This window comes from Glandiceps talaboti, chromosome 17 (genome assembly GCF_964340395.1).
Source record: "Glandiceps talaboti chromosome 17, keGlaTala1.1, whole genome shotgun sequence".
NCBI classification, from domain to species: Eukaryota; Metazoa; Hemichordata; class Enteropneusta; family Spengelidae; genus Glandiceps; species Glandiceps talaboti.
Genome location: NC_135565.1, coordinates 12,428,874 through 12,452,183, shown reverse-complemented (window position 1 = coordinate 12,452,183; position 23,310 = coordinate 12,428,874). Strand labels below are relative to the sequence as shown.

Genomic DNA, 23,310 nt, shown 5'->3' with positions numbered 1-23,310 from the left:
TATGTGATACTCAGATTTTAAATTTGACAAAATAAACTTTAAACATTTTAGACTAGAGTGATTAGGTCATCTGGTTTGTATTGAAGTTTGACCTTTCACCTTTGTAGTAAAAATTTTTAATTATTTGTCATTTTTTATCTAAATTTTGAATTATTTTGTGATTTTGGCCACCATATCCCACCACTGCCACCATTGGAAAGTAATATCATAACAAATCAGTGAAATGCAGTGGATTCTCGGTACCTACAATAGCATTTTACTCTCACGCCGTCCAACTTCAAAACAACACTTGCAATTACAGAGCTGCCATGCACAGTTGGAAGGTAGAGCAGACAAGTAATGATGTTGATTATCAGTTGGAAAGTAAACAATTGAAGTCATTAAAATCATTAAGTCAATGTGTAATTTTTTCAGCAGAAGTCTATTTCTACTGTACGGCAACCGAGGAGGCTCAAGATATCACAAATCAATTTTGATTTTTAAAAAATGAAAAAAATGAAAATGAATTTAACTTGGAAATTGATTTGCAAATGCAAATTGATATGAAATAAACTTTTTTCTTCTTTTCTTTTTTAAAATCAAAATTGGTTTTTGCTATCATGATCCTCCTCGGTTGCCATACTACTGTACTCTGCAAGAATAATATCACTGATTCGGTAAAGGATACTGCCATGTGTGATGTCTCTATCTGTTATTGAGAGTGTAGAGTTGAAATGTGTCAACGTTTATGTAACAAAGACACAAAATGGAAATAAAGAAAAAGATTCTTAAATACAAAAAAAAAAAGACACTTTGTCCCACATTGAATGAAAAGCCAGGGCAACTTCAATTTCCCTGTGCTGGAAGACAAACATACTCCTGAAGTTATTTTGGGCAGAAAAGAAGGAAAAACAAGAAGCTTGGTTGATTTGAAAAAGTATCGGCAACTTTATTAAAGCATAATACAAATTGTAAATCAAAAGTTGGCAAGAAAGTAATACAAAAAAGGACAAGTTTGAAGATTAGGGAACAAAATGCAATATTTGTCATAGTACTGGGTCGGGCTATCACAAAATAGTTACAATAAAAATCAATGCAATAGGGACAAATTGCATTCCACACACTCCCCATTTCCGATACTTTCAAAAGTATTTAACCTCCTGCATGAGGTTAAAAATAGAATAAAAATGTCTGACCACTTGTTGTGTGTGCCTTGCCGTTGGTCAAATTAATCATGTTATGCATAGATTATGCAAATAAAAAAATATGGCTACAGTTCTCTTGTAATTGGTCAGATTAATCACATGTTATGCAAATAAAAAATATGGCCACAATGGTATCATATCTAGTCTCGGTTACCCAGACTCTCGTCGCTGGGTGCAGTGCCTACGAGACCTCCCCAAGGGGGATACTCCCCTTATATGAGTATACGTATATGTGCCGCCCTTTGGGGTGCATTTTCTAGCCCTTTTGGTCTAAAATGGGATGTTTTTTTCGAGTTGAAGAGTCTAAAATGAGGTCCACTTTCCATTATTTTTTATTTTGCTTGGTCTAAAACCGAGACTATATCATATCTTATCCAAGAGGCTAAGTATGGTTATATATATTGCCATTGGATAGATTAGTCATATGTTAGGCAAATAGCAGAATATGGTTACATCTCTTTTGTCATTGGTCATATAAAATCACATTTTATACAAATAACACAGCAATGGTTACATTTGTGTATCATTACTTGTATTCCATTTCTTCCACAGTACTAGTTCCAATCTCACTAAAGGTTTCTCGGTTACCATGACGAAGAAAAACGCCGCAAAATATGACAGGAAAATGGTACTAAGCAACAACCACAGCTGGAAGAAAATGGAAATAAGTTAACATAATATGTATAGAGTCTCCGTTCCAAACACTTTCCCTTTTGAAATTAGCTGACTAAACTTACTACCAACCAAGAGAGACTATAGAGTTTCACTATTTTTTTTTATACATCACACAATGTTTTTGTTACCAATTAGGCCTACATACACAAACAAAATACAGGCAATGATAGCATGTGACCACTCACATGAAATGTTACACTTTATCTTACCGTGAACACCAGCTTTTTTCATCCAACAGTGATGTTTTGTGTTTACAATGAGATAAAATGTATCATTTTATATGCTTGCATGCGAACAGTATCAGTATTTTGTTTTGTGTAATTCGTAACAAAAAACGTGGTTTGGTAGTAATTGAAACTCTATATTGACTCTGGTTTGATAGTATTTGAAACTCTATAGTCACTCTAGTTTGGTAGTAATTGAAACTCTATAGTGACTCTGGTTTGGTAGTATTTGAAACTCTATAGTCACTCTGGTTTGGTAGTAATTGAATCTCTATAGTCACTCTGGTTTGATAGTAATTAAAACTCTATAGTCACTCTGGTTTGATAGTAATTGAATCTCTATATCCACTCTGGTTTGGTAGTAATTGAAACTCTATAGTCACTCTGGTTTGCTTGTTCTCTTCTATTTGTTGTTTATCATTGCATTTGATCATGATACATAGACTTAAAATGTGTACAATATATAGTACGAGAAAATAATATGGCAAAAATTATAAATTGCTATGAACACACATTTTTATTAACTTACTGAGTGGTTTAAACAATGGTAATACTACCTAGATAGCTGATGAAGGACAACTATCATAATATTATTGGTTTTCCTTGTGTCCAATGAGAGGCCAAAAATTAACAAAAATAATGTGTGATTTATATTACTTTATACTGGTATTATATTTTTCAGGTCTTACCGTGTTTGGATAGCTGAGGAAAATCAACGTATCTCGGTTGTAGAGGAATATATTGATCACAATACCATGCATCATGTAAGCACCAAATGATAAACGACTCAAAGGAACCCAGGCTTTCCATGATAGGAATGAATTAACAACACCTGAAAATATACAATATTGTGTTATAAAATTATATGTATGTTTATATCACCGTCTGCATGGTCATGCAATGTGATGTTTTACAGGCAATTCAATGTAGTCCTATATGATGTTATAATGCACTGTGCAATGCAATGTTACTTTATGTAACGTAATGCAATGTAATGTTATGTTATGTTATGTTATGTTATGTTATGTTATGTTATGTGGTATAAAGCAATGTAATGTTATTTGATGCAATGCCATTTTGTGACGTAATGTAATGTAATGTAATGTAATGCAATTGCGATGTGATGTAATGTAATGTAATGTATTGTAACGTAATGTAATGTAATGTTATGTAAGGTAAGGTAGGGTAATGCAATGTAATGTAATGCAATTGCAATGTTATGTAATGTAATGTGATGTAATGTAATGTGTTGTGATGTAATGTGATGTAATGTAATGTGATGTAATGTAATGTAATGTAATGTAATGTAATGTAATGTAATGTAATGTAATGTAATGTAATGTAATGTAACCAACTGAGCTAAATGGCCAATGAGCAACAAAACTTATATTTAATTTGCAGTCATAACAAAAATATCTTTGAATGACTCGTTCATACTGATCCGTATTGTGAGTCCTACTATTTCGTCATCGAAAGAACAGGGCGAAGTCTTTAGTTATCAAGCCCAACGGCTGTTTTTTTAATTCATTTGATATAACTTACCCCCATTGCCAGTGACACAGGCAAAAACAAAGTAAGCCACAGCCAGTGAAAAGCCAAACCTGGAGAATGCGTGGTGAAGTAGCGTGACACCTCTGGAAAGTTCAACGCCCTCAAAGGTCCAGTATAAACCAAAAACAGTAGCCAACCAGATAAAACCAAATACACACCAACATGTGATATTCAACCACTAATAAATAGATAAAGAAGACATGAGAAAGACAAGAATGGGAGATAGATGGATTTAGAGACATCTGCATACAGACCAACATGGAGACAGACAAACAGACACAGACAGACAGACAAACAGACAGACAGACAGACAGACAAACAGACACAGACAGACAGGCGGGCGGGCGGGCAGGCAAGCAAGCTGACAAGCATGCAAATAGGTTGGTAGGTAGGTAGATAGATAGATAGATACGTAGGTAGGTAGGAAAGGACGGTAGATAGGCACGGTAGATGGTTGGGGATGGACCGATACACCGTGCTGGTACCCAAGGGAAGAAATACACTTACACCGTTATGAGTTGGAAAGAAACCAAAAGTGATCTTAGAAGAATGAATAATGTGAGTTTTTACAATATATATTTATTAGATCGGATTAGATTAGATTACATTGCATTACATTATATTACTTAACATTAAATTACATTACATTACATTAAGTTACATTACATTACATTACATTACATGACCTTACGTTACGTTACATTAGGTTATAATTTACAATATGTTATGGTATGTTATTTTATGTTATGTTATGTAATTTATGATGTTATGTTATGTTATATTATGTTATACTATGTTAGATTATTTTACGTTATATTATTTTATGTTAAGTTACATTACATTATATTATATTATATAAAAGATATTTTTTGTCACCAACTTTACAATATGACAGTTTTTGATCATTTATAAGTGTAACAAATTTTCGCGTTTGCACACACTGTCCAGATTCCCACATTTAGTACAAAATTCTATAGTTACCTTGTTTATCTTGATATCTGTACCATACTTTACCAATATATATGCTACTATCATTCCAATTAAGTAAGGTGTCATACGTGTATATGGTTTACTATGTATGTATTGATCAAATATATCTGTAAGATCGTCCAGCACAACGTACCTACATGCAAAGATGGTAAAAGTAGGTATATCATTGACCAGTTCCAGTGTACTGTATTTGCATATTGATATTTACACCTCTCTCTCTCTCTCTCTCTCTCTCTCTCTCTCTCTCTCTCTCTCTCTCTCTCTCTCTCTCTCTCTCTCTCTCTCTCTCTCTCTCTCTCTCTCTCTCTCTCTCTCTCTCTCTCTCTCTCTCTCTCTCTCTCTCTCTCTCTCTCTCTCTCTTTCCAAACAACGTCTAACATCAATTGTGTGTTTTACCCTTGGAAGATCTGAACAAAACTAGCAGGAATGTCGTAGTAAGCTGCCAGTCCCACTGTACAGCCTATACACATGGCTATGAGTGCACCAATAGTTGAAAGACCTACCACGGGCCATCTGAAAATTAAAAAAATAAATATTAATTGATTCTGTAATATCAGTTACCTTGCCTCAAGATGATTTTGTACATTACTGTATGATTCGTTGCTGTGTACACCCCTATACACTGGACTCCGTATTAAAAGTGATAGTGTTGTGTTTTTATGGGAGCGATGCTGGTGCCCGGGAAAATGTACCCCAACCACACTATAACACATATGGTTCCAATGATTGCGTCTGCAGACAAATCATTATATCAATACATCGAGAAACACTTAACTAAAGCACTTTCTCTATGAACTACACTCATTTATAGCATTCATATATATATATATATATATATATATATATATATATATATATATATATATATATATATATATATATATATATATATATATATATAACTCGGTGAGTATCAATCTGCTAAGACAGTGCTCTATACCGCAGTGGCAGAGCGTATATATATATATATATATATATATATATATATATATATATATATATATATATATATATATATATATATATATTCCTATTCAGTAAAGCTGAGAGAGAAATTGCGAACTTACTTGTGTAACAGAACAATGATAATTGGCGTTACAATGTAGAACTGCATCAAACAGGCAATGAACCACCACCAAAGTCCACACTGTCAAAAAAGAGGGGTGGGCAAGAATTATAAAATGCCGAAACCTTGCGGTTTGAGCGCTCAGTATTGTCATTAGTTTAACGTTTGGTTTTCTCTAAGAGAGTCAACATTAATTCCGTACACAAATCTGTCTGAAGACTCTAAGCTTAACCTTTGAAAACAATGAGTTCTGAAGCATGCATTGAAAAATATGTGTTTAGTATTACAAAGACGCGGTTATAGAGTGGTACAAACATGTGATAATTGAACGCACACCATAACTATAGAACATTCTGTATGCAAGTAATGAAATGTCTCGTAGTCGGAAGGATCGATTCTTCTTTTTCACAGTATGGTGCATATGTTGCAGAAATAGCACCGGAGACAAAAACGAATGTCAAGAACCTTCGAGTCAAAGCTAAGAAAGAAAATGTTCTCACGTTATCAAGCAATTTTTTGAAGCTAACTCGTCTTAAACTTTCGATGCACGTGGACGTCTCGTACACTGTTGGCCTATAGTCAACACATGTGTACACCCCTGAAAATGCTAGTCACGAGACATATCAGTGAAAATTTGGGGTTCACTTCCAAAAAAGAAACATGATCCTGTGAGTAGAAATTTTCATTTGTAAAATAATTTCATCACTTCCCTTGGAACACTACTAGTAAATTGACGACCTGGTTCATTTATATTATGCGGAGCGCGAGCGTCGACTCGGTAAGATGCTCCGTGTCGGGCGCCCTCTACACGCCTAGAATGAAATGTCACGACTGACCTGTTCCAAAATGGTCCCCGGATATGGATACAGATTATTGATGTAAAGAACATTAGTCCACCAGTTTTTGTAGCATATTTCTACATCTTGATAATGGTAGTATTTGAAAGGCCCGTCAATAAAATACTCAACTAGGTACATATAGCCGAACAGAGCAAGGTAATACGTGGGTGTCAGCCTGAAAAGAAAACATAGCGTTTTATGAATTATGGTAGGATATACGCCTACGTCGTGCAGTTGGACAAAAAGTGACCAAAAACATAAATGACAACAAAATAAAACAAGGTTGGTTGATAGAAAATGAAAATAAAAATAAAACGAACTAAGAAAAAAAAGGAAAAAGACATGGCCAGTACGGGGCTCGAACCCGCGACATTCGCGTTATTAGCACGACGCTCTAACCAACTGAGCTAACCGGCCGTTGCTGACGTCAGAGAAATACAAATGGTATTATACTATTGTTGTACCAACACTGACCCCTATCGAATACATTATTCAACCAATGTCTAGTGCCATGCTACAGTATATGCTACATTCACACATACTCGAAATCTAGGGCAAAGAACGGAGATAATGACATGGATCGTAACATCAGCGTCCTCAAATACTAATCGATCTACCATGATAGCTGTTCAGATAAAGTCTATAAAGATGCGTCGAGTGCGTCACACTCGATTCTGACCCAGTTCTGACACGTTGTCACGCGACCGTAATACCATACCAGTTAAATCTAGTAGAACTCTATACTTAGGGTTGGTCTGTAGCCCAAAAGTTGTTGGCTGTCAATTCTTTGAATTTATAACGTTAGATGAAATGTTTTTGTAACACTACCAAGCTAATATTTCGTTACTTCGTACATTTTCTACAGTGCAGTGTTTGGAACTTTCTGCCAGTAGTGTTCGACTCGACTGCACTCAGCTCTGATCATTTTACACTGCAGTAAAAAAGTATCTGAATAAAGAGTTTGTTAGAACAACGCTTTCCGTATTCTTAGTCGCGTTTGTTCAAGACACAATCACCATTTTTGTGGCGTGTTTTTTAAAGACGAAAGCCAGCATACAATTTGATTGAACGATCGGGAAACTGTTGTAAATGGTCTTATTTTAGCTGTGCTATTAATTCTGATGTAATCCTCTGCCCGAGTAATTTCAAATTGTATAGAGATTAACTACTTTTATAATAACTTTTATAGTGCCAGAAATTATAGGCTTACAAAATACAAAATACATCTACAAATGTACAACATATCAAAATTTACAAGTCAAAAGAGCCACTAAATTAAATAGATAATGTAGAGAATCACAAACTTTTCTGGCTAGGGCTACAAAAATAGTTCTTTAGAACTAGTCGAGTTTGTGGCCACAAAGAAGAACTCAGTGTGATTATGCAATGCGGCGTCATGGTTGTGTCAGACTGACAGCTTGGAAATTAAAATTCATTTAACAAAAGAAAAATAAAGTGAGAACACAAACAATAAACAAATAAATTTAAAAAAGGTGTTGTATCAAATACAGTTCAATCGCTCTCCAATGAGTGCTTTTTTAAATGCTTGTAACTTCTTTCATGCGTTGTAATTATTAATTGTAAGCTTATGTGCATTTGTTCTGTCTGTTTAAGCAATGAGGTGTATTGAACGTTTGTTGTGTTTCTTAAATGATACAGAAGTTCAAGGGTCAATCTATCATTTGATTTCAAATTTAGAGACTGAACTGCAGATATCACTATTAAAAGCCGAGAACAACATCATGCGTACAAGCTTTAGTAACAGATCCAATGGGCGTGGTTCAAGAATATCATCGCTCGGCCGGTTAGCTCAGTTGGTTAGAGCGTCGTGCTAATAACGCGAATGTCGCGGGTTCGAGCCCCGTACTGGCCATTTTTCACTTTTCCTTCCAGAAAAAGTGCCTAGCCTGCACACGTACACGATTAAGACAACAATCATTATAGTAAGCTTAGGGTGAGGTTTTTTTTTTGTTGTTTCTCATCTCCAATGGAATAGTCAGGCGGGTCGGGCGGGCGAAATAAAAAAAAAAGGGGGGGGGGGGCAAGAAAAAAAATGTATTTTTTCAGTTCTATTCTCTGTCCTTTCTGTCCTGTTAGTCTCTATACAACTTCATTTCTCTTCTCTTTATTGAATTCCTTGTTACAAGTCTCTTTCCTTCATTTTAGCAAGGTTGACAAGTCTGTAGAACAACTTTGTAAGAAGATGATTAAATACTTATCATCCTGATGGGTGTATATCTGTAGCCATGAACTATTGTGTGATTTTATCAGGAGTACTAATACATTCGTCCTATTAATCAAAGTGGCATTGCCATCGCTAACAATGTTTTCAAGTTATCCAATTTGAACTTTAGTATGTAACTTTTTGAAACACTTACGTGATTGTCATCAGTGTGCTAGATGAATTTTCATTTATATAAACCATTACTTCTATGAAACATTTTTCTTCAGTGTGAACTTGTCAAAATAATCCACCAGATAACATGTCAAACATTTCTAGAACTCAGAACCCCTTTGGGATTTACTGTTTAAAAGTAATTAAAAGTAATAATGTAAACATCGGAATGTCTTCAAAGGTCATGCATGTCATGGGTCATGAAACGCTATGGAGTCGGTCATTTCCCTGATAATACAACTGATTTAAAGCTAAAAACTGGTCAAGAAATTAGGAATGCAGTATGACTTTTACCAATTTTAAGCATAATTTTGAAAATGATGGAAATATTCTGAGCTATTATTACATTGCAGCAAAATGTACCGCGTGACAGCATTAATTTTGAGCCCTGTCCCTCATCAAACCTCAACGGCTTCTGCCATGATGAAAGACACATGCTGCTCTGACGTAACAAAGGGGTTGGGTGGGTGGGTGGGTGAAAGGGGGGGGGGGTTAGACGGCGGTGTTCTGCCAAGGTTTCCAACAAGTGGGGACACAGGCCCCTTGGTTCCAAAAAGTGGTGTCATTTGACAGGGAGTGGGGTCAATTATTATTGTTTATGAAATATTCATATAAATTATCTCAGACCACTATAGAGATACTGTGGTCTGAGATATTCCATTACGTATAGACCATTACCTAACAACATAAAAAAATTCCATTCATAATAACAGTTCCCAGTAAGCTATTTTTTGAAAATTGTGTACTACACAGTACACCTTAGAAAAAGAAGGCAATTAAGATTATGTAATTTTAGGTTTATTTTAAGATTATGTAATATATATGACTACCTGGCTGTCCAATCTTTCTAAACAATATATCATTCATATATATATATATATATATATATATATATATATATATATATATATATATATATATATATATATATATATATATATATATTTTAAGATTATGTAATATATATATATATATATATATATATATATATATATATATATTTATATATATATGAATGATATATTGTTTAGAAAGATTGGACAGCCAGGTAGTCACAATTTTTAATGTGAATATCAATGAATAGCAGTGCTAAAATTTATAATTCCCTTTTTTCAGACAAGGACAATGAACAACTTCAAAATAAGTCACAGTGAACATATGATTGAATGAAAACTTTGAGAAATCCTAAACTTGTAACCACTTGTTTCATTTTTAAAATTGTTAGTACACTGCTGTGTTTATCATTCCCTCTTCAAATTCATGACATTTTGAAGAAAAAAATCCCTGACTTTATAAAGTACCAAATGTGAACGAAAAACTTACAAATAATAGTCAAACAAACTTTAAAATAATTTATTTTTTTATTAATTAACCGTTACTGGCTGTGTATCATGATTTGGTCCTGCTATATCAAATGACAGAATAGTTACGTACCGTAAACTTGCAATGATACGGAAAGCTGACATTAGGTGTCCTTGAAACTCAGAACTTGAATCTTTAACTAAAACTATCAACAAAGTCAAAGTTGGGATGCTCTGTAAATATTACATTAATTGTTTTCTGATTTGCACAACAAGTTCGTTCTTCATGTCTGACCGGGCGCACATGCATCGGCCGTCTATAGTGGCCATGCCAGTGATTACGCATTGATTCAGTGCCCAACATTCACATGTGTCACTAGCACTGTCAACATCATGCAACACGATCCCCTCACACAGCTTTTTCGGAATCAAAATACACATGTACTCATTTAATTTAACCCATCAACAAATGAAAATCACAACCTGTCCCATAAATTTGGTTCACGAAGGCTTCTGAGCTGTGGCATGGCAGATAGATGTTCCGGTAGCAAGTTCAGTGTTTCGCACACGTCAGTGATTAGGTCAGAGGTCACGACAGTGACAGTAGACAAAACATGTGACGAGAGACGTCCATTTCGACGTCTCATCTAATCCCTCTAATGTTTTAATTTGTAGATTAAGTTTATCAAAGTTGATCTTTTTGTGGCATTTTTTATGTTAACAATAGAACTGCGCGTTGTCACTGTATCTTATATGATGTCAACAAAACTTTCCCTTACGCAGTCAGTATACTTCTTGTGGGATTCACGTCGAGTCAGAGCCTGGCCTGGTCCGGCCGTGGACTTAGATAATTTTGATGTCTGCCGTAAAATGAATGCGCCAAAGCGACGCAAGGTGGGAAAATTATTGCTTCATTTGTAATTTTAGGGGGCCAATGTCGCAAGGTCGTGGCCTCGGCAGAACTGGCCCAAGACGCCATGGGGAACCTTACAATTTTGCTGTGCTCAGGGGTCGGTCGGAAATAAAAAAACTTTTTTTTTCTGATGTCGGAGCTGCAAATTAGGGTCGGTCGGGAGATGAGAAACAGAAAAATAAAAAGGGCCGCCCTTACACCATGTACAAGCCAAGTTGAACAAAAATATAGAATATACACTCTGGTCGTTCTACGTCACAACAACGCGTGTCTACGTCACCAGTTCTGCTGTATTCCGAGTCGAAATACGCGTCAAAACGATCAGAATTTTTATACCCGTTTCTTTCTTTGATATTACTGGCGCTGGTATAATTATGTCATTCTCCAATATTTTTCTTCATTCAGCCGGAAAATACTCGTGACCTAAGGGGTTGTCACTACTTGTCACGTCTCACGACTCGTAGTGACAAAGGCCCCTTAGGTCACTCGTATTTCCCTTAGCTGAAGAGAAAATATATTAGGCCTGAATAACATCTAATTGTCATTAAAGACTGAATGCACAGTTCTGTATCTTTCCTGATTAACAACAGCAAATGTTCACATTTCTCACAGTCAACACACATCAATTTCTAAGAAATTCATTTAACAAAAGAAAAATAAAGTGAGAACAAAAACAAATTTGAAATCAAATGATAGATTGACCCTTGAACTTCTGTATCTTGAAAAATAGAGCACCCTTTCTACATTGACATTACCTCCATATACGATGTATATAATAGTAAACCCAGTTTTCTTTCCCCGTTGTTTTCAATCTCGACAGTGAGTAATAGGTTACTAGGAGACCACTGTGAAGGGAAAAAAAGATTATTTTAAATTATACACATCGATTACAATCGAAGTGGCACAAACTGAGTTTAATAATTTCTATTTTATTCAGGTGAAAATGTCTAAAACTCAATTGAACACCGTTCAAGGCCATTAAAGTCATTGTCCTAAACTTTGGGTTGTGGGGTGACATTTTATGATTTCGCACGATCATCTAGAAACACCAAACTGCATCTTGTTTCACATTCATTGTCCAAGCAGCGGTCCAAAGTATTTATTTATTTATTTATTTATTTATTTATTTATTTATTTATTTATTTATTTATTTACCATCCATTAGGCATAGCCCAATAACAGGATGTCATATAATCAGTGAGACAGACAGACAGACAGACAGACAGACAGACAGACAGACAGACAGACAGACAGACAGACAGACAGACAGACACAGGATATATAGATGTTACCTAATCAAGAAGAAGGAATCTTCAGCATATGTAAAATATACAGCAAGTTGTGCAATTATAATTTCCAATATCCTCCTAATATCAAGAAGATTAACTAACAGGAAATAAAAACAAAAAGGGGAAATTGGATAAATGAATTTATAAAAGAGCGAATGTACACTTATAAACAAATGCAAGGAAAGGGTTAAGCATACCACATAGATTGATGACATAACTACAGTTATCAAGAACACGTCGTCGGGCTGGCGTCACTAGCGTAAGAGTTTTTTGTCATTTCAATGCCAATTCCAAAGTCTCGATATACCGAACCCCCTCCCACAGGCACACACCGTCACACACCACCATCACCACCACCACCACCACCACCACCACCACCACCACCACCAAGCTTAACTTATGTAAGGTTTAAGCTTTCCTGTAAATGTTGAACTCCAACGATTATGGTAAAATAACGCTTATGGTAAAATTCATAAAAAGCCCAGTTTTTCAAATTTTTGAGAAAATACAACACATCTTGTACTTTACCAATGGGTAATTGGCTAGTTTCAATGACAATGTATGAAAAAACACCATGTTTTGTGGTAGTGCCTTTGGTGACAGAGACAGTTCAAAACTTATTATGGACATTAAATAAACTAAATTGACGCTGGGAAATACTCACTTAGATAGTCCGTCTCTAAAATAAGGTTTTCGCCTAGAATCATCCACCATATAGAAAGAACTCGTATTCCGTGTACAGACGACATTGTGTTAGTCACATGATCACTGGTATCCATGATACGGGCGCCATTACTGATGACGGAGAATGACGTCAGGAGTTGCTTCCACAATGCTGTTTAAGATAATATACAACAATTTCAGTAAAATAGGTTTTATGAATCGATATATAAAACTATATTGGTTGATTTACAGAACTTTAGAACTTCTATCACAGGGGGCTCAGGCTCAGTTAGTTTTGTTTACGAAAACATACAAACACACACACACATACATACATACATACATACATACATACATACATACATACATACATACATACAGACAGACAGACAGACAGACAGACAGACAGACAGACAGACAGACAGACAGACAGACTGACAGACAGACAGACAGACCAAACAAATACTACCCCCTCCCCCAATATAGTCATGATTGTAGATACTCACGCAGTTTGTGACTTTGGGGGGGGGGGGGAGTCAGTATTTGTTTATTTGTTTGTTTGTGTTCATGTGTTTGTTTTTGTTATTTATTTATTTATTTAATTTATTTATTTATTTATTTATTTATTAGTGTGGTTTTTGTGTGTTTGTTTATTTATTTGTTTCCTTGGAAATAAATAAATAAATTAATTAATTAAATAATCATATAATTATTTTGTGGTTTATTGAACGTCAAAAATCATTAGGTGTAGTAAATTTCATCTTTCAAGTTTACACGTACGTAGGCTAGCTAGTAGATCCACGATTGAAAATAAAAAGTATAAGGAAAAATATATTCTCGCAAGCCAGCTGTAGAGTCGATATTCTAGAAATTCTTCTCTGGCAGAACACGTAATGACTGGAGGGTCTTGGAAAGGAACGCGTACAATGACTGGAGGGTCTTGGAAAGGAACGTGTAATGACTGGAGGGTCTTGGAAGGGAACGCATAGTGACAGGGGGGTCTTGGAAGGGAACGTGTAATGACTGGAGGGTCTTGGAAGGGAACGTGTAATGACTGGAGGGTCTTGGAAGGGAGCGTGTAATGACTGGAGGGTCTTGGAAGGGAACGTGTAATGACTGGAGGGTCTTGGAAGGGAACGTGTAATGACTGGAGGGTCTTGGAAGGGAACGTGTAATGACTGGAGGGTTTTGGAAGGGAACGTGTAATGACTGGAGGGTCTTGGAAGGGAACGTGTAATGACTGGAGGGTTTTGGAAGGGAACGTGTAATGACTGGAGGGTCTTGGAAGGGAACGTGTAATGACTGGAGGGTCTTGGAAGGGAACGTGTAATGACTGGAGGGTCTTGGAAGGGAACGTGTAATGACTGGAGGGTTTTGGAAGGGAGCGTGTAATGACTGGAGGGTCTTGGAAGGGAACGTGTAATGACTGGAGGGTCTTGGAAGGGAACGTGTAATGACTGGAGGGTCTTGGAAGGGAACGTGTAATGACTGGAGGGTCTTGGAAGGGAACGTGTAATGACTGGAGGGTTTTGGAAGGGAACGTGTAATGACTGGAGGGTTTTGGAAGGGAACGTGTAATGACTGGAGGGTTTTGGAAGGGAGCGTGTAATGACTGGAGGGTTTTGGAAGGGAACGTGTTATACTGTTGTCGTAAATAGGTCTGGTGGATTTACGACAATCAAAAACACAATGGGGAGTGTTTATTCTTACTTACGCTCGTCTTCTGAGACTGTGTAAATCGACGTGGGTCGTGACTTTTCAACACCTGTTGTTGAATTCTCTGATATAGGCTCGGCACACACCGGGTCAAGTTCAAACTCTTCACTCGACTTTGACATCATTGAGTACTCCAAACATGAACCACATATGATCAGCAGTAGGATAACCCCTGTAATGCACCTATCAATAATGTGGTATACGGAGTAAAAAAAACAGCATTAGATTTGAATGACAGTGATGAGTCGAAAACTGAAACTACACGTGCCCGTATCATAATAGATAAACGAGGTATTTTTTTTATCACACCCAAACGGTTTCGTGTTTTATTTTAATATATACTGTTTGCAGGATACGTATACTGTTTGCAGGTGTTCATGAAAGTTGTTACTACAGATGTTTTAAATCAGATGCTATAGTTAGTTCATCCATTCAAGTCATCATTTTTCCGCTGATACCACGAGCAATTCATGGTAAGTGCTCCCAGGACGGTGACTTCAAGAGGCGTTGGGTTGTGGTTTCACGATGACGGCACGGTTAAAATGCGAAAAGACTATTAAGATTTCACACATGTAGTAAATCTATCAGAGATCTTGTCCTGCTTTCAGAGGGAGTAAGTCAGGACTCACTAAGGACAAGTTATTGTCTGCAAGCAGGGCTACCAGACAGTAATGATGTCAGAGGTTTTTAGTTATGTTTTATTAAACTATTATGACAATGTCACTTACAGCATAACTATGGCTCCTGTTGTTAGTCCACCATCATAGTCACAAAATGTGAATGTGTTGAAGTCTGCCAGATTAAGTGCAGCTAGGAGATCAGCTATTGGTAATAAACCTAGACCAAATAATATCAGGATACATTATCTTTTTATCAGAACGTAGTAATTAAAGTCCTCGCCTCGCCCCTCTTCTGTTTATGTCTGTCACTGTCACTAGTCACTGTTTCATATTCTGTTTTTGACTGACTGACTCGTTCTCTCTCTCTCTCTCTCTCTCTCTCTCTCTCTCTCTCTCTCTCTCTCTCTCTCTCTCTCTCTCTCTCTCTCTCTCTTCTCTTCTCTTCAATCCTTCAACACCCTTTGACTCAACATTTCAACTGATTTGAATATATTCCCGATGTATACTTACGAACACAGCTTTGTGATTGGCTGATTAGTTGGGAAGAGGATTAATCGATTGTTTACACAGTTTGTCAATATATACAGGTATTACCAAATTGATTTCGTTTGTTAATTAACGGAGCACAATAGTTGATAGATTCTGGGCCGTAGGTACTCTCAGTATTCTACTTACTGAAGAATACTTAACCATCACTTACAATTGACTGATCAAAGCTGGTATTTTAGCTGTAACTTATAAATGGTCTGATGACGTAATTCGTTATACCTATAAAACATATAGGAAATCCTTACAAAGCAATCAACTCTTCTAAAAACTTGAACACCAGAAGATAAGATAAAAGCAATACACCGACATTAAAATTATACTAGAATATATAGTTTAATCAATATGCTATGTAAGTATTCCACTCCAGTGATTCAAAACAGCATTAAACATTCCGCCTGTGCCATATCACACACAGAAAATTATGAATATTAGTGACAACTTGGGTCAAAGTCATATTTACTCGTCTCATCAAAATCAGAAATTGAATGGAAAACAGTTGCCATACCTCTCTCTCGCTGACTTCATGTTGACCTGCTGAATAGCACAACTTTAATTCACCAACTTACTATTTTTTCACTAAAAAATAGTAAGTCGCTGGCCAGTACGGGGCTCGAACCCGCGACATTCGCGTTATTAGCACGACGCTCTAACCAACTGAGCTAACCGGCCACATACACCTACGTCGGTTGCATCACATATTTACTGCTGACTCATACACAATATATTTTTTGTCATGGATCATATTCTCTTCTACCTAATCAATTGTATAAAGCTTTCCATATTTGTTCTACAGATTTACTTTCCTCGTGAGTCTTTTTTGAATATCAATCAACCAACTAACCAATCACCCAACCTATCTATCAATCAATCAATCAATCAATCAATCAATCAATCAATCAATCAATCAATCAATCAATCAATCAATCAATCAAAACTGAAATTGACCAACTATTAGAGGACTTACCTTCTTCCATAAGTAAAGGAACGTCTTTTTCTAGACAACTATTCGGCATGCACAGACCCAGATCAATCAAACTTGTCGAAGTATCGCCATTAGTGCCATTCTGAACAATCATAATAAACAATTAAGAGTAGTAAATGACCGTAGTAATTAATACATTTATATATACATGTATCATATCTCTTATTCCCTCCCCCTCCCTCTCTCTTCCCGTCTTCCTCGGATCGCCTCTTCTGTCATACCTCTTTTCCCCAATCGCTCCTTTTCCTTCCTTGTTCGCCGCTTTATGTTTCAACATGTCTCCCCGTTATTATATCTCTCTTTGTGTCTCCCCTCCTCCTTCCCTCCTCGTATATATCTGACCGGCTTGTTATCAGTATGTCTGTCTGTCTGTCTGCTTGTCTGTGTCTATCCCATCTGTCTATCTGTCAGTCAGTCTGTCTGTCTGTCTGTCTGTCTGTCTGTCTGTCTGTCTGTCTGTCTATGTGTCTCTGTCTGTCTGTCTCTGTCTGTCTGTCTGTCTGTCTCTCTCTCTCTCTCTCTCTCTCTCTCTCTCTCTCTCTCTCTCTCTCTCTCTCTCTCTCTCTCTCTCTCTCTCTCTCTCTCTCTCTCTCTCTCTCTCTCTCTCTCTCTCTCTCTCTCTCTCTCTCTCTCTCTCTCTCTCTCTCTCCTTTCTTACCTCAGCTGTGGGTAGATATCCAGTCAGGCAGTACTGTGCATTGAATGTATTGGTACTAGTCTTCACATCTGTAACACGTCTACATTGTGTGTACTGTCCTATCCACTTTAAATGGATTTGTAGGAGAGCAGATGGAAACTTTCCTTGCGAGTCGTACACTGTGTGAAAACCACATGTATATATAAATACATTTTTTGTACACTTGGAGTTCATCATGTGTGTAAAGTAAAGACTCACTCTGATAGGTTTCTAAGAATATCACTCGACGGTAAAGTGACGATTTTATACACAAACTACTTCCGAATCTGGTCAAAATTGAAATATTTCGCGGTAGGTGGACTTGGGCAAGTGTAATTTTACCCCTTTCATATAAAGTTGGCTAAATACGTCAATATCGATATTAAACATTTTATTGTATTCTGATAGAAATATTCTGATACATATCTCGGGAAACAAGTGTCTGTGAGAGAGACAGACAGACAGACAGACAGACAGACAGACAGACAGACAGACAGACTGATTGACTGACATATATATACATGCGTACATACATAAAAGCTATAATGATACAATTTATCTGTATTGTATTGTATAGTATAGTATTGTGTAGTATTGTATTGTATTGTATTGTATTGTATTGTATTGTATTGTATTGTATTGTATTGTATTGTATTGTATTGTATCATATTATATTGTATTGTATTGTATTGTATTGTATTGTGTAGTATTGTATAGTATTGTATATTGTGTAGTATTGTATTGTATTGTATTGTATTGTATTGTATTGTATTGTATTGTATTGTATTGTATTGTATTGTATTGTATTGTATTGTATTGTATAGTATCGTATAGTATAGTATTGTATATCGCATTGTCCTATACACGATGCAATACACTCTAACAATGTTATGTAAGTTGTTGTACGAAGAGATTAATCTGTTCAAAATATCATAATGAGGGCAAGAATGACGTTATAAAGTTATTTTATTAGTTATTTGATGCACTACAACATCATGTGAGTAACAACAAATCATTAGTATTAACCTTTGCATCCACTTTATCTGACGTGTCATTTAGTTATCTATGTTATCTAGTTTATCTAGCTATCTGAATGGGTTTCAGCATTGTGCTATAAGAGGGACAACGTCTGTTTGTGTTCTTATCGATTTCTAGGTCAGAGCGATGCTATTTACGTAAAGACGGCTGCGTCAGTACAGACGCTCATTCAAAAACACTACTACCCATATTTCAGTCGAATACCCCAGTTTGTTTCATATTTTAATCGAAGTGTTATCATATTGTAATAGGAGAGATAACTTGAAAGCCTTCAATTAGTGACAGCGATATCAGTTGTGATAATAATGGCAGCTACGAATATAAGATACATCAAATTGTTGAGGACGATTGTTTTGTATGATATTGACAATGTTAATACAATTGATTTAAGTACCCAACATCACCCACCATAGTGGATGATACATTCTTATTCTACTTTCAATACTAGTAACACTATTCTTGCCAGTTTCATGTTAAATGGTAGAGAGAAGTGTCTCGAATAAATATTGTTTATCTAAGAAAAAAGGCCGCTGTTTACATACCACCTTTCGTCAGTGAACTAGAATAAGAAGGGAAACAACTCTATGTATGTATGTATGTATGTATGTATGTATGTATGTATGTATGTATGTATGTATGTACGTACGTACGTACGTACGTACGTGTGTGTATGTCTGCCTGTAAGTCTGTCTGTCTGTCTGTCTGTCTGTCTGTCTGTCTGTATGTATGTATGTATGTATGTATGTATGTATGTATGTATGTATGTATGTATGTATGTATGTGTGTGTGTATGTATGTATGTATGTATGTATGTATGTATGTATGTATGTATGTATGTATGTATGTATGTATGTATGTATGTTTGTGTGTATGAATATATGTATGTATGTATGTATATGTATGTATGTATGTATATATGTATGTATGTATGTATGTATGTATGTATGTATGTATGTATGTATGTATGTATGTACGTACGTACGTACGTACGTGTGTGTGTATGTCTGCCTGTAAGTCTGTCTGTCTAGCTGTCTGTCTGTCTGTCTGTCTGTCTGTCTGTATGTATGTATGTATGTGTGTGTGTGTATGTATGTATGTATGTATGTATGTATGTATGTATGTATGTATGTATGTATGTGTGTATGTATGTATGTATGTATGTATGTATGTATGTATGTATGTATGTATGTACGTACGTACGCACGTATGTATGTGACACTGTCTGTCTGTTTGTCTGTACGTCTGTTTGTCGGTGGGTCTCTCTCTCTCTCTCACTTGAAAATAAATAAACGATATATAATGAACAAAGTGGTATTCATATATCACATTGCATACATGTATATAAATCTTATCTTACTTTCCATGGCGTAGAGTTCATTTGCTTCCAGGTCAGCATTGTATTGACAAACATCACAATAACATTGCGGTGTTATACCCTTTGTGTCCACCTCACAATAGTCTACACAGCCTCCTTCTAGTCGACTCCACCCTTTTGCTGTTGATATGTGTTCCAATTTTCTCAGAGCCTGTTGTAAAAGTTGCTCGTCGGGTCGACCCAGTTTGCCAATACTAGTAAAACTTGGTGTTTCATACCCTGCCGCCATTGTACCTGATATATGAATCGCAGACATCACAGTAAAAAACACCAACACTGTTCTTAGGGACCATTTAAAAGGCGCCATTTTCATATCACGTGAAGCTGATATTAGACTCAAGCTAACCGAGGATCGCACCTCTGGGGTCGGCCCAGTTATTAACAGTCGACCGTACCGCCGGCAATAAACAGACTTTAACTGTATACCTTTGGACAACGACCCTGGAGGACACACTAGAACATACCTTATGTAAATACCAAAATACTGCAGCTTGTAATTGTATGTTTGGCAACAAATGGTTGTCAAATCGGATGACTTTAAGTTAAATGGGATTGCATCATCAGTTGTTATCACAACAAGGCTATTTCCGGACAATTTTCGAAACGAACTTAAACTTTTGCCGTGTGCAACCCTGAGATTTTGTAATGACTAAACTCGAATGTCGGCTTTGGTGAGATATATTTAATTGTTGTGGGAAAAGTCGATTTTACGTTTGTTTATAATGAAACAGGTAAAAAAAAAGTGACACAAAGTTCACTTCTATCAATCGAGTTGAGTAGCCTATAGACATTGATCCCCCCTTAGTGTTTATTCAGCCTTGTGACGTCATAAATACTACTTGTTGATAACATAGCGTGTAGGGACGATCGTACAATGTCACACAAGCTTAACAGGCGAATTTCGTTGAGGAGGGGGGATGACGTCAGTGCGATTGCTTAACTTCATTTTCGCACTTCTAACCAAATTTCGACGGAAAATGTTCACTCCTTCAATGATAACATACAGCTTTTGTATTTACTACTGAGATGTTGATAAGTTGATAAAAATTTACCTCTAATGGATGTGAAATACAGTTCTGGGTTTCCCGTACTATAATGTGTTTATTTCATGTGCTTACATTACATCGATTGTCGTGGTGTGACCGCTATAGTTTTCATCATGGTTTACACATGAAACGTTCGATGTCGTACTCGTGAACGTTCGTTTAGGCAGAGTGGGGGGGGGGGGGGGATTATTGCCCTAAACGAACGATGTTCGTTTGTTGAGCTTGTGCGACATTGTGCGATCGGCCCTTACGTCACTATCAGTGTTATCCAACAGGACAAGATTTCACAAACACGGATGACGGATTTTGGCGGGAGTGCTATCTACACAATGCTTTGACTGATTGTCGTAAACCACAGCCTCTTTTACGGCACCTTCCAAGACGTGCTCATTGCGTCAGCAGAAATAGGTGTCCTGGCTTGCGAGAACACTTTGACTAAACGTTACTTATGTTGGTTGTCAAAAACCGAACAGGTATAGTCGTACGTCCGTCTATACGTATTCACAGGCTACTCAGTGTGTGTGTGTGTGTGTGTGTGTGTGTGTGTGTGTGTGTGTGTGTGCGTATGTGTGTGTGTGTGTGAGAGAGAGAGAGAGAGAGAGAGAGAGAGAGAGAGAGAGAGAGAGAGAGAGAGAGAGAGAGAGAGAGAGAGAGAGAGAGAGAGAGAGAGAGAGACGAGAGAGACGAGAGATACAGATAAACTTGCTTGCCCACACGTATATATTGATAAGAATAAGCAGCGGTCGAAACACAGTCATGTATAACAAGGAATTTCGCTTTATTTATTTTCTATTTATATAATAAATAGTTTCAATTCCAAGATAAAATTCATCATGTCTTGGTTGGTGATAATAAATGACAAATATCTCAGCTTGTGCTGTTACAGGAGTGAAATATCTGTCACAGTATGAACATGATTTTTACAGGTAACTTCTACAACGTACCACTTGTTAGATTACCAGTTAACTATACTCTTCGATAACTAGGTGTCAAATTAACGCCATTGTCTATCGCCATGCTCTTGACAACCAAAATATAGTTGGGTGTGACATCAAGTACAGTACATTTTACCATACCTTGCGGCTTTTCTGTTTAATACAACCACGCAGAAACCAATAAGAAACTGGACATGCTACACTTTAAGATAACAAGATTGAATGAGTACAGTTTCTTGCTACATTTTGTATAAGTGAAATGAACTACACCTGCCACCATACAGACATCAAATGAACACCTCAAATTTTACGCGCCCTTCATTGGGTGTTCTATACTAAGAAAAACGTTGGCGCCCGATTGTCTGCGTGGAGTTGCAATACATTTAAATAGTTTATTTCATTTAGACTAAATGTAGCAAAAAATACGACCTTGCTGGTGTGACAAATGCAGTTCTTGTTGTTTTTTACTTGGTTGTATCAAACAGGAAAGCTGCACGGTATTGTGAAATTCACTGTACTGGTCTAAATAGTTTAGCCTTCAGAAATGAAAATTCATCAAAACGTTGCTACTCTTTTGTTCAAATCAAATTCCAACTAATTTTCAATTAAAATCAAGACAGACAGTTAAACGTGTTACATTTTCTCAACTTTCAGTATCAGAATGAATTATTCAACAAAGGAATATAGCAAAAAACGCTATAATCTTTGTGATGAAATTTCAAATTGTAACAATAAGCCTAACTTCATTTCACTCTATTACAATTTGAAATTGATTATTTTATGGCCAGAAAGTACCAAGTATTGTATTACCACATCTTGTACTTAATTATCGAAATCATGATTTAGAATATTTCCCATCAAACAAAATTTGTAGAAAAAAGATGAAAATACACAATTCATTTTAACATACTAATGCTAGCTTAGAAAGATAATGGCCACAAGTACAGTGGGGAAAGAAGAAAAAATATGCTATTTATATAACTGCTTATATACCGTGTATGTCATACTTGCAACACATTGAATACAAAAATGAATTAAGAACGAGATCAATAGACTAAGTTCAGTTTAGGATAAATAACTGAATTCTTTTTGTTTGGGGGTTGGTGTGGAGGGTGGGGGGGGGGGTTGAGCAATTTTAGTTCTCATCCTATAAAACTATTTTAATTTTATGGATCTGCCTTGCATCCACTTACATTTCTAGAATAAAATTCATGAAATTGAGAAGTGGAAGACTTTTCGTTTCATTAAAACATAGACCCTACAGGAAACCATTACATATCATA

The 23,310-nt window shown here is 36.3% G+C and overlaps 1 protein-coding gene and 3 non-coding genes across 4 annotated transcripts; 1 reads left to right on the top strand and 3 right to left on the bottom strand.

Moving 5' to 3' along the window:
* Nucleotides 1-578: 578 nt before the first annotated feature.
* LOC144448077 (nose resistant to fluoxetine protein 6-like) lies at nt 579-20,275 on the bottom strand. Its single transcript, XM_078138227.1, has 16 exons — nt 20,029-20,275; nt 17,616-17,773; nt 16,940-17,039; nt 15,535-15,643; nt 14,805-14,989; nt 13,092-13,262; nt 12,431-12,524; nt 11,894-11,983; nt 6,527-6,704; nt 5,692-5,771; nt 5,021-5,137; nt 4,616-4,757; nt 3,626-3,812; nt 2,773-2,915; nt 1,715-1,832; nt 579-688 (listed from the first exon to the last, which is right to left on the bottom strand). The coding sequence occupies exons 1-16, from the start codon at nt 20,273-20,275 to the stop codon at nt 579-581; spliced, it is 2,229 nt and encodes a 742-aa protein (XP_077994353.1).
* Nucleotides 6,873-6,946, bottom strand: Trnai-aau (transfer RNA isoleucine (anticodon AAU)). The gene has a single exon. It is a non-coding gene; the product is annotated as a tRNA-Ile (tRNA).
* On the top strand, nt 8,329-8,402 carry Trnai-aau (transfer RNA isoleucine (anticodon AAU)). Its single transcript has one exon. It is a non-coding gene; the product is annotated as a tRNA-Ile (tRNA).
* Nucleotides 16,571-16,644, bottom strand: Trnai-aau (transfer RNA isoleucine (anticodon AAU)). Its single transcript has one exon. It is a non-coding gene; the product is annotated as a tRNA-Ile (tRNA).
* Nucleotides 20,276-23,310: the final 3,035 nt, after the last annotated feature.

Bases quoted from the DNA above. Each gene is read 5' to 3' on its own strand.
- LOC144448077 (XM_078138227.1), bottom strand. From the start codon at position 20,275: ATGGCGGCAGGGTATGAAACACCAAGTTTTACTAGTATTGGCAAACTG. The intron at 3,813-4,615 runs GTAACTATAGAA...TCTATTTATTAG, and splicing joins CAGATATCAAGATAAACAAG to TGGTTGAATATCACATGTTG. The intron at 2,916-3,625 runs GTAAGTTATATC...GTATATTTTCAG, and splicing joins CTGTGTCACTGGCAATGGGG to GTGTTGTTAATTCATTCCTA.